The sequence below is a fragment of the Eufriesea mexicana genome, unplaced genomic scaffold, assembly GCF_001483705.2.
Source record: "Eufriesea mexicana isolate 0111107269 unplaced genomic scaffold, ASM148370v2 scaffold507, whole genome shotgun sequence".
Classification (NCBI taxonomy): Eukaryota; Metazoa; Arthropoda; class Insecta; order Hymenoptera; family Apidae; genus Eufriesea; species Eufriesea mexicana.
In genome coordinates this window covers 618-11,564 of record NW_016908664.1, presented here as the reverse complement: position 1 = coordinate 11,564, position 10,947 = coordinate 618, and the positions used below count along the sequence as shown (strand labels likewise).

The 10,947-nt window shown below is 38.1% G+C and overlaps 1 protein-coding gene across 3 annotated transcripts; it reads left to right on the top strand.

Moving 5' to 3' along the window:
- The first annotated feature begins 774 nt into the window (after positions 1–774).
- On the top strand, positions 775–5,072 carry LOC108545745 (uncharacterized). 3 transcript variants are annotated; one of them, XM_017897514.1, is made up of 3 exons: positions 775–1,126; positions 1,747–1,864; positions 4,794–5,072. In XM_017897514.1, coding segments are annotated over exons 1-3 (345 nt in total). In that variant the 5' UTR covers positions 775–900; the 3' UTR covers positions 4,795–5,072. The 3 variants fall into 3 exon arrangements, with proteins under 3 accessions (XP_017753003.1, XP_017753002.1, XP_017753004.1); XM_017897513.1 differs by lacking the exon at positions 4,794–5,072 and having other exon boundaries at positions 1,747–1,905; XM_017897515.1 differs by lacking the exons at positions 1,747–1,864; positions 4,794–5,072 and adding an exon at positions 1,296–1,331.
- Positions 5,073–10,947: the final 5,875 nt, after the last annotated feature.

Sequence of the window (10,947 nt, the reverse complement as noted above, 5' to 3'; positions counted from 1 at the left end):
TAGAAGATATCGATCGATTTACAATTTGCTTTTGTTGGCAATAGCCGATTGGCGATTTCTTTTGGTATCATACAATATTAATTAATATATCAAATTTAACGTAATATAACAGTGTACACAGTATCGAAATCGAATAATTCTACAATTCTATTATTATACAATTCTTCATTTACTGCTGTAAAAAGAATCGTCAGTTTTTTAGTAGAGAATCTTTGATTTTCTACTCTTCTCTAGACAAAAAGTCGTCGAGTACAGAGGGTGAATTTGATAATTGACAACCCCAATTGAAAGAATCAGAAGCAAAGTATCCTCGTTCTATTGAAACCTCCAAAATAAACCTTTCCTCGTCTGCAAACCTAACCATAGTCCGCAAACTCTCCATCTGCAACCTCTCGGACTCCATTCCCTCGTGCTCTCCTCGCGAGCAATCATCCGGATTCAATAAATACCAGCGGCATCCCCTGGTCCCGAAGCTTTCGATTAATCATGCCGAAGATCGTCGTCTCTATTACACCAGAGGATCCGGTGGATCCCCATGGAAAAACGAAGAAACGAGGAGGGAGGGGACGGGGAAGGGTCGAAAAGGAAGAGGGATTACCAGTCGGCGTACGAAAATGATTAATTACGCGGCGCGGAACGAGAGACACGGCGTGCCGCGACCTTGCCTGCTTGACGTGGCCGCGGAGGCAGCACGCGGCAGCGTGATACTTATCGGCGTGATTTACATCGCAGTTAAAACCGTTGACACGCCGCGACTTTCCCGTCCGCGCCGCCGCGGAATTACCGCGCTTATCCGCGCAATTAGACGCTTCGTCTCGCGGCGATCACGGCTCAATCGGCCACGTTCCCCGGGCCCCGCGGCGATTTTTCGCCGGCTCGGGTGTACAGCGACGGGTGCGAATGGAAAACGCGAACGGAGGAGTAGCACGTGAGACGGGAACGGAACCGGAGTCGTCGCCGAGACGTAAATTGAACGCCGAGACTCGCCGAGCGCAGGATTTTTCCCGGCGAGACTGTTTGCCAGAGGAGGATTCCCGGAACGCGAGTGGATGTTTGCGAGCGTGGCGAGTGGTCGTTGCCTGCCTGCCAGCGTTTATTCCTCGGAGTCGAGTGGCTTTCTTTGAGGGTGAGTGGCTGAGAGAGAGAGAGAGAGAGAGTTGGATTCGAATTCTTTTTCTATAAAAGGGGTGGTTTTTTGAGTCTCGGCGTTTAGATGTAATGGTGCAAGATGTAATGGACCATTGTTTCGTGTTTTGGGAATGTTAATTTAGTGATATTTTTTTTTTCTTTTCTAGATCGAAATATTTAACACTTTGCACTCGAGAGGCGCCCTCCAGTTGCCATTTGATAAAATTTCTAAGTTCGATATTAATTAACCCTTTGCACTCGAAAGGTGATCTTCAGTCACCATTTCATAAAATTTGGAAGATCGATATTAATTAATATATGAAATTTAGTGTAATGTAACAGTGTGCGAGATATCGAAATCAAATAATTCTACAATTCTATTAATGTACAATTCTTTATTTACTGCCCAGAAAAGTATCGTCAATTTTTTAGTAGAGAATCTTTGAATTTCTACTCTTCTCTAGCCAAAAAGTCGTCGAGTGCAAAGGGTTAATATATATATATAGAATTTAAAATAATGTAACAGTGTACAAGGTTATTATACGATTTCTTATTTACTGTTCAGAAAATATCATCAGCTTTATAGCAGAAAATTTTTCAACTCGAACCCTTCTTTAGCCAAAAATCGTCGAGCGCAAAGGGTTAATACTGGACCTGCTACCTACCACCTGGTTAAATGCCCCTGGTTAAATGAAAAAGGAGCAGAACCTTACAAAAATGGAAGATTTAGGACATGGTAGGTTTAGTGTTAAGAGCTAGCGTGATATTTACACATTTTTAACGTGCGATATACATTGTGTAAACTTATTGAAATTCTGGCAGGTGTATAATTATGGTTAAAATCTTTAATATGTAAAATATTTCACGATGATTTATTAATTTCTAAAGATCGACGTTAATTAATATATCAAATTTAAAATTACCTACCGATGTGTGGAATGTGGAAGAAAAATAATTCTACGTCTTAATTTGCATATGATTTCTCATTTACCATTTTAAAAATATCGTCGACTCTATGACAGAAAATCTTCGAATTACTATTCTTCTGTAACGAAAAAATCGTCGAGTGCAAAGGATTGAAATACTTTCACGTATATAATTATCCAAGATTAAAAATCCAAGCTTGCAAACAAAAATTACATTTATTTATTTATTTAATTAACATGTCAAGACCGAATAGGACACAAAAGAAAAGTCGAATTGTAAGAATGCGGAATATAAGCGAAATGTAAGTGTAATGTATGACAGAAAATGTTGACTTAATCGAGGACTCCATTTGCATGAGTGCAGATCATAAGACCTAACATCTGCTTCATATTTAATACTCACGATTGAAGAATATTTTTATTTGAAATTATAGCATGTAATGAAATAATGCGATACATAATGAATAATAAAAGACGATTTTAGGAACTAACATTGGTTAGTAGGAACATTATTTATAAATTTTAAAGAAAAATACGTAAGTGAGGAAATAAATGTAATGATCCTTTTCAAATCTGACCAGTCCACTGATTTGTATTTTTTATTATTCGGTACTTAACACGAAGCATGTTTTGTATTACCATATTTATCTAAGTTATGTATCTCAGGATCGTTACCAAGTCTTTTTTACAAAATTCTTTGCAATATTAAAAGAGGTGAATTGGTATAAATTTATATTCAGTTTTGTTTGCAATTGCAAAGATATTTTATACGTGCCAATGATAGAAAAACGAGACAGGCTTTTTATTAGTAATCAGGTATGATTATACAGTATGTATTTAATAATGAGTACCTGGAACCTTCTTCTTTTGGAATGGACGTCATTCGCGTCATTTACATCGCTATTATTTGCGCACTTATTTGCAGTTCCGATAATCGCAAAGCCAGAGAAAAAGATCCTTGGTTATTCCATGCCGAATCATCCTACAATTTTCGATCGAATTTCGAATTTTCAATTTCAGTAGCGATTAATGCCCAAAGCATCACGCGGAATTTTTATTATAGATCATCAGGATCTTTCGATTCTTTTCGAAATAAATTTCAAACGACGTTACGAGATTAGAAAATCTAGTTTCGAGTCACGAGAAAAATCCCTTCCCGAAACTCGTATCGAGTTTATCTAAGTATGCAAATTCAGAGCATTTAAGATTAGAAATTTGCATTTGACGCCAGAAGGAAATTATCTTAAATTATACGAGTCTCGAAATTTGTATGTGGAGCCAGAGCGAATCTAATCTAACCCAAATTTTACGTAAGAATTGCACGAATACGCAAACAAATTTGTCTCTTCCAAAACTAGACTCTTCTATTTCTAATCATAGCTTTCATAAGTTTGTTCGTATATTTTTAACATCCTTATCTTATTTCAGGTAGAATATTTTTATTGAATTCCTAGTCAAACTTGTATAATTTATTCATTCATTTCGAATCTAAATCCTACGCAAAATTTTTCAAAATGTGCATCTGTAATATTCTACAAGTTCTTTATTTTCAAAATTAATATTTTATTTTTGCAAACGTTTGGAAATTTTTGCGAGCGAGTATTCTACAAGCCCCATAATAGTTGCCAATTTTTTGCACAATTACTTCAACACCTGTATGAAACTTGCGTTTCACTGAAAATACAATATCATTTCCAAAAATAATTTCATTTCAACCTGTCTATTACATTCTTTTGATTAGAACCACGTGTCAAATTTTCGCAAGCGTTCGAATATTTTCGCGAACGAATTTTCTACAGACCCTACAGTAGTTGTCAATATTTTCAACAATTACTTCAACATTTTTACAAAATTAGCGTCTCATCAAAAATACGATATCATTTTTAAAAATAATTTCATTCCAACTTGTCCATTATATGCTTTCGATCAGAATCACGTGTCAAATTTTTGCAAGCGTTCGAATATTTTCGGAAACGCATATTCTATAAACCCTGCAATAATTGCCAATATTTTCTACAATTATTTCAACATTTCTACAAAATTAGCGTCTCACTGAAAATACAATATCATTTCCAAAAATAATTTCATTCCAACCTGTCTATTACATTTTTTTGATTAGAACCACGTGTCAAATTTTCGCAAGCGTTGGAATATTTTCGCGAACGAATTTTCTACAGATCCTACAGTAGTTGTCAATATTTTCAACAATTACTTCAACATTTTTACAAAATTAGCGTCTCATCAAAAATACGATATCATTTCTAAAAATAATTTCATTCCAACTTGTCTATTATATCTTTTCGATCAGAACCACGTGTCAAATTTTTGCAAGCGTTCGAATATTTTCGGAAACGCATATTCTATAAACCCTGCAATAATTGCCAATATTTTCTACAATTATTTCAACATTTCTACAAAATTAGCGTCTCACTGAAAATACAATATCATTTCCAAAAATAATTTCATTCCAACCTGTCTATTACATTTTTTTGATTAGAACCACGTGTCAAATTTTCGCAAGCGTTGGAATATTTTCGCGAACGAATTTTCTACAGATCCTACAGTAGTTGTCAATATTTTCAACAATTACTTCAACATTTTTACAAAATTAGCGTCTCATCAAAAATACGATATCATTTCTAAAAATAATTTCATCCCAACCTGTCTATTATATTCTTCCTATGAAAACTATGTGTCAAATAAATTTTCACGTACAGCCATCCTCCGAATTTCACACAGATCTGCCAAGACGTATTCGCGTGCTCGCCTTCCATCTAGACCCGCGTTGGATCTCACGAGGATCATAGGACGCTGCTCGCCCTTTCATCGTCGTGGTCGATCTCGGATCGAAATTAACGTACGACGAAGGAACCGTATCCCCGGAGCCATTCTTGATGGAGTCACGATCCGAAAGTCGTTAACGTTTTCTTTGACCTAGCTCTACTAATTGCGTGGCGGCAAAGAGACGCGGTGCCCCGAGATGGTCTCACGAAACTGTTGCCAACGCTGTAAGAGATCCTTGCCGGAGGGTGCAGCCGACGCCTCGGGGCTGGCAATTAAACGTGATTATCCTTCATTAAGGACGAATTCGAAGGACGGGGCACAGGGAACGTGGTTGCGTAATTGTGGGAATGATTCGTCGCTCCAACCCTGCCTGTGTCCCTTCCCCGTTCGGTTCTCGTGATGGTAGCTCACGATCCTCGCGTGCACCCACGCTGAAAATCGGCTCGGAAAGCCCCGCAGCGTTCGTGAACACGAAGAGGATGATTGCTCTAAGTTGCTGGAAAAATGTGCGCTCCGGAAGGAGCGTTCCTTCCAGGTTCAGATTCCTCCGAGATCGAAAACGAGGAACAGCCGAGAGCTTCGGGACTCGTTCCGTCATTCAGGATCAGATATGCGCGGCTATTGAGGATGAAAATTTTAATCGGACGAAAGGTGTTCCTTCGCTTCGTTCCTCAGCAGTTGTATCGCTGTTTTTCACCGATGGACACACTTATCCCCAACTTTTGTCCGGTGTATAATTAATCTCGAGGAATTAAAAAAGGAAACTTCTTTCGATGGAACGTTGATGACTTTCAGTAACGAGGTACCAGGCAGTTTCTTTAGCATACTTTCTCAGGACGCAGCCTCTGACTCGTGAGAATTTCGCATCCACGTGGATTATTATACTAGTCGAAATATCATACTAGTACTAAAATATTATACTACTAAACTAAAATATTATACTAATACCAAAATATTTATACGAAATATTATACTTGTCGAAATATCATTCTAGTAATATATTATACTATACTATAGTGTATAAAATATTATACTAGACTGAAGTATTTATACGAAATATTATACTAGTCGAAATACCATACTAGTTCTAAAATATTATACTACTAAACTAAAATATTATACTATACTACAGTGCATAAGATATTATAATAGACTAAACTATTTATATAAAATATTATGCTAGTCGAAATATCATATTAGTACTAAAATATTATACTATACTATAGTGTATAAAATATTATAATAGACTAAACTATTTATACGAAATATTATACTAGTACTAAAATATTTATACGAAATACTATACTATACTATAGTGTATAAAATATTATACTAGACTAAAGTATTTATGCGAAATATTATACTAGTCTAAATATCATTCTAGTACTAAAATATTATACTCTAAAATATTATACTAGACTAAAATATTTATACGAAATATTATACTAGTACTATACTAATCGCGATTCCTATCTACCAATTCGAGATTAACAGGTCGTGAATAGACCAGTGCTTTAGTTCCATTTATAAACTCTATCCAAATTTTGTATCGTAATCTTGTGCCTAAAGTACTGAAACATATTTTACATAGATTCCCTAATTTCTCTTATTCTTCAGACATCGGTAGATATTAGATGATAGTACAGAAAACTTAAAATCCAAAAATGTATAGCGTGAACGACACCAATTCTTACTATCAGAATTTCGATACTGAAGAGACAAAAATGTGTACCAATATTTAAATAAAATTCTCGATTTTTGCTAAAACAAACGAAATCGAATATCATCATTGTTCTTATACCCTATCCATCGAAGAACCGAATAGGACATCAGCATCCAATCAGAAGATTCAAAAACCTCTGCTATTGAACACCGTTGCTCTTCCTCACCGGAAGAATTTTTAAATCAAACAGTGATTTAAGGTGCACCGAATCCCATCAGAATCTAATTTAACCTACGATTAATCACGGAATCGGAGGTTAACCGGCGATTCTCGATCCAGCTCGCAATAAGATACCGGGGCAGGCGAAAATTTTGATGAAGCAATTTCTCTCCTTCACCGGTGCCCGTCGTGGACGTCAAAACCCCCGAATAAAAGTTCGTCCAATTTTTCAAATCCCCCCCGCGCCCCCCGCCCCGGCGAATAAACGCTACCAATATTCGTCCCGCAGCCCCGGCCAGCGCCATGCACTTTTATCTGCCGTTATCCGGTGTATCATTATCACGACAGGTTGTTTGTCTTGCGAGGCGAAGGGGAAGTGTTCCTACCAAATGTATGCCGCGAGTCAACACTTGGTGCGCGTGGTTGTTTGACTGTTTGACTTTCCCAGAGCAGAGAGGAGCGGTTCCGAGCCGTATATATCTACCTGCGAGGCTCAGGTTCTAAGTTTCCTCAAATGTTGTCTCAGCCGGGTTAGATACCGTACGTCGCGCGGTTTCAACCCTAGATAACAGCGTTCTTCTTCGAGATTAAGTTTCTTGTCCATCAACGCACCGGAGCACCGCTGATGGAGCCATTTAAAAAATTCCTCCGCGTTTCGACGACCCATCAAATGGCTACCTTTGCCCCCCCTTTCGCTTGCGTTTTCGTTTCTTTCCTTTTTCCCTTCCTCCTCCTTTCCCCCCCTTTCGTTTATCTGCGTTGGCATGGTGGAATGTCATGGGAGGGTTAACCTGCCGTTTCGAATGTTTCTATGTTTCTATGCTTTGATTGGGAGGCGCTTTTGGTTCTCGGAAGCTGCGTCAAGAAAGTCAATTACGTTGATATCTTTGGGAATCGTGGCTGGGTTTGAATTATTTTCCAAGTTTGTAAAATATAAAGTAAAATATGAAATTAGAAAATTTTCCACGAATCTAGATTAAAATATCTAATTTATTTCTGTCCTTTATTGGATATAATGATAAACGAAGAGCCTACTTGAAGAGTATCAATGATAGTAGGAGTATAATAAGGTGTTCCCTTCTTTATTTTTAAAAGAGGTAGAAATATTCTAATTTGAGTTGGTGCCTGACTAATAATGGTCCCTAATTTTCACGATCATTCGACTATTCTAATTCCCGATACTTTCTTTAAGACACTTGTCCAAACACGAATGCTAATCATATTTAAAAGAAGCATCTCATTAACATCTTTTCTACATTCCTAACTGCCTCTATCGGCTGGCATAAAAATTAAATATTCCAACAGCCAGCAATTCCTACCAAACACTATTTCCTTGAGATTATCAAAAATTCTTTCAAACGATATCAATTTAACATCCCACTGGAAACTTGAGGAATTCCCATATCATGTAGTATCAAAATTAATCGTTTCAACGAGAAGTCGTCGATGATCCTGGTCGAATTACCTACTGTACTTTGAAAATTATCAAAAATTTGCAGAGACTTTAAAGACGACGTGACGACATGATGGAAAATTCAATGGTCCTGATTGAATTACCTCCTCTTTTCCTTTGAAAATTATCAAAATTTTGGAAAGACTTTGCCAGCAAAATTGGAAAAGACGGCGCGACGATATGACGGAAAGTGGAGGAATTCCCATATCTCCCAATATTAAAGTTAATCGTTTCAACGAAAAATTTTCAATGGTCCTGATTGAATTACCTCCTCTTTTCCTTTGAAAATTATCAAAAATTTGGAAAGACTTCGCCAGCAAAATTGGAAAAGTCATCGCGATGACATGATGGAAAGTCGAGGAATTCCCATATCTCCCAATATTAAAGTTAATCGTTTCAACGAAAAATCTTCGATGGTCCTCATTGAATTACCTCCTCTTTTCCTTTGAAAATTATCAAAAATTTGGAAAGACTTCGCCAGCAAAATTAGAAAAGTCGACGCGACGACATGATGGAAAGTCGAGGAATTCCCATATCTCCCAATATCAAAATTAATCGTTTCAACGAGAAATCGTCGATGATCCTCATTGAATTACCTCCTCTTTTCCTTTGAAAATTATCAAAATTTTGGAAAGACTTTGCCAGCAAAATTCGAAAATACGTCGCGACATGACGGAAAGTCGAGGCATTTAGCCTGAGAATTTCACTCGACTCCGATCCTTTTCCCGCTACAATTACACGCGCAGCGTGACGGCATTCGAGGAATTTTCTGCGCGATTATCACGCGTACGTTTCCATTGCCTGTATCGCGAGCGCGGCGCGAAATTCCAGCGGAGCGGAATCGCGGCGATTGCCGTAGCCGTCGCGAGGACGTCGCGACGCGCGATACGCGCATACGTGTTCCGGCACACGTATCGCGAGCGCCGTCTATGTATCCGACGAATGACGTTTCCGCCGCCTCACCTTCGGCCTAATCGCGCGATGGTGCTCGACGGGCACGTTCCGCGCGTTTATCGGCGGCCACGCGGCAATGGCGCTCGTAAAAATTCGCATAACGTTAACGACCGCCTACATCTATCGGGCACGTGCTGGAAAAATGGAACGCGTCGCGGCGAACAACAATTTTACTTTTAAATGAGAGCCTCACGTTTGCCCGTCACCCGGGGAACAACGAAAGTAAGACGGTTCGGGTCTTTTTATGTCCGCTTTGGTATGGACCGAGGGACTTTGGAAATATTTTTGGGGCAAAAGAAAATAAGAGAAAACGTAGCAACGTAGTACCGACTTGGACTTACTGTAATATTGGTAATTTTATTTAAGACGTTATTTCGATTTTTAATATTATTTATCTGGAATTATTATCAAGGAATTTCTTTTTAACTTTTGGAGAGAGTATGTTGTTTCTGATTAATGGGAAATAATATTGGATGTTCTTTTTCATTCGGCGGAAAGGAAAAAGATGGAAATGAATTTATTATGGTTGAGTATTGGTACCCTGGTGATTAGGGTGAGAAAAGTAAAATTTGGGGAGTGACGCGAAATTTGTTAATGCTAAACCTGTCGGTTATATTAAATAACTGGCGAATGAAGAAGAATTAGAATCTTAAAAAATGAAGTAACGAGAAACATTGGAAAAATTATACGCGTAATGAAAGAAAAATGGCGAAGACGAGTGATTAAGACGATAACGTTAAATACGGAATTTTTACTGAAAAGGTTTAGAAACGATGATTTAGGTCATGGTAAGTTTATTGTTAATATACTTAGCGTGTTTACTATGTGCTTTTAATATATTTATTATAGTTATCTATTATAGTTATTTATTATAGTTACTCCAATTCATGAGATAATTATTTATGAATAGAAAAATATTTGCAATTTTCATTCCTTCTTTTACATTAAATAACAAAATATAAAATTAACGAAATTCTTTTAATACTACTGAATTAAGATCTGCTTTTTAATTAGAACTTATTTTAAGTTTGCCCTGTTGAGGGTTTTTACACTTTTGGTATTACATACTCGTTCTTTCCCTTTCATGTTTATTATTACACGAATATTTTTCGTTATACATATCTCTTACTAGCAGTCGAAACTGTAAAAGCGAACTGTAAAATTGAATTCTATCCATTCTAATTCTACAGAAATTCCAACAATCTTTCCCACTCGATAATTACTTCGGACAAAATATCTTCCACCAGGAGACTATATAATACCGTGCATACCTATCACTTGTAATATTCTATATTTCTCAGGGAAGGGCGAAAATGCGGAATGGAAAGACGAAAACGGAAATTCCGAAACGAGTCTGAAACGAAACAGGACTCGGTGACGAAATCGAGCACACGCTAACTAGTCTCGACTTTTCCACAGTGGTCTCTAGGTGTGTACCCGTGGAACAAGGTTGCATTTAATAAGGTGCAGCCGTCTGACCTTATTTTAACAGATACGCCGCTGTTTGATCAGGTCCACCGCGTCGGCACTCAACGCGTGTTTGTTTTACGTGCCGTTCGTGTGCCTGTCGCGAGACGACTTAACGAATCGTGGAAAGACCTGACGCCGCCGCGTGTGCACTTAAACACGTTTCCCAGCGGAGGCACTCCGCGCGACACGCTCCTTTCGTCCTCTTCTTTTTTCCCGCTCCCTCTTCTTTTCCCTCCTTTCCACGCGCGTTTACTTAGAAGCAGATGCATTAGAAAACTCGCGTGACGAGACCTGACGCGCAGCACCGCGGCGAGACGCGCAGCGCCGCGACGTCCACCGTCCTCCACGAG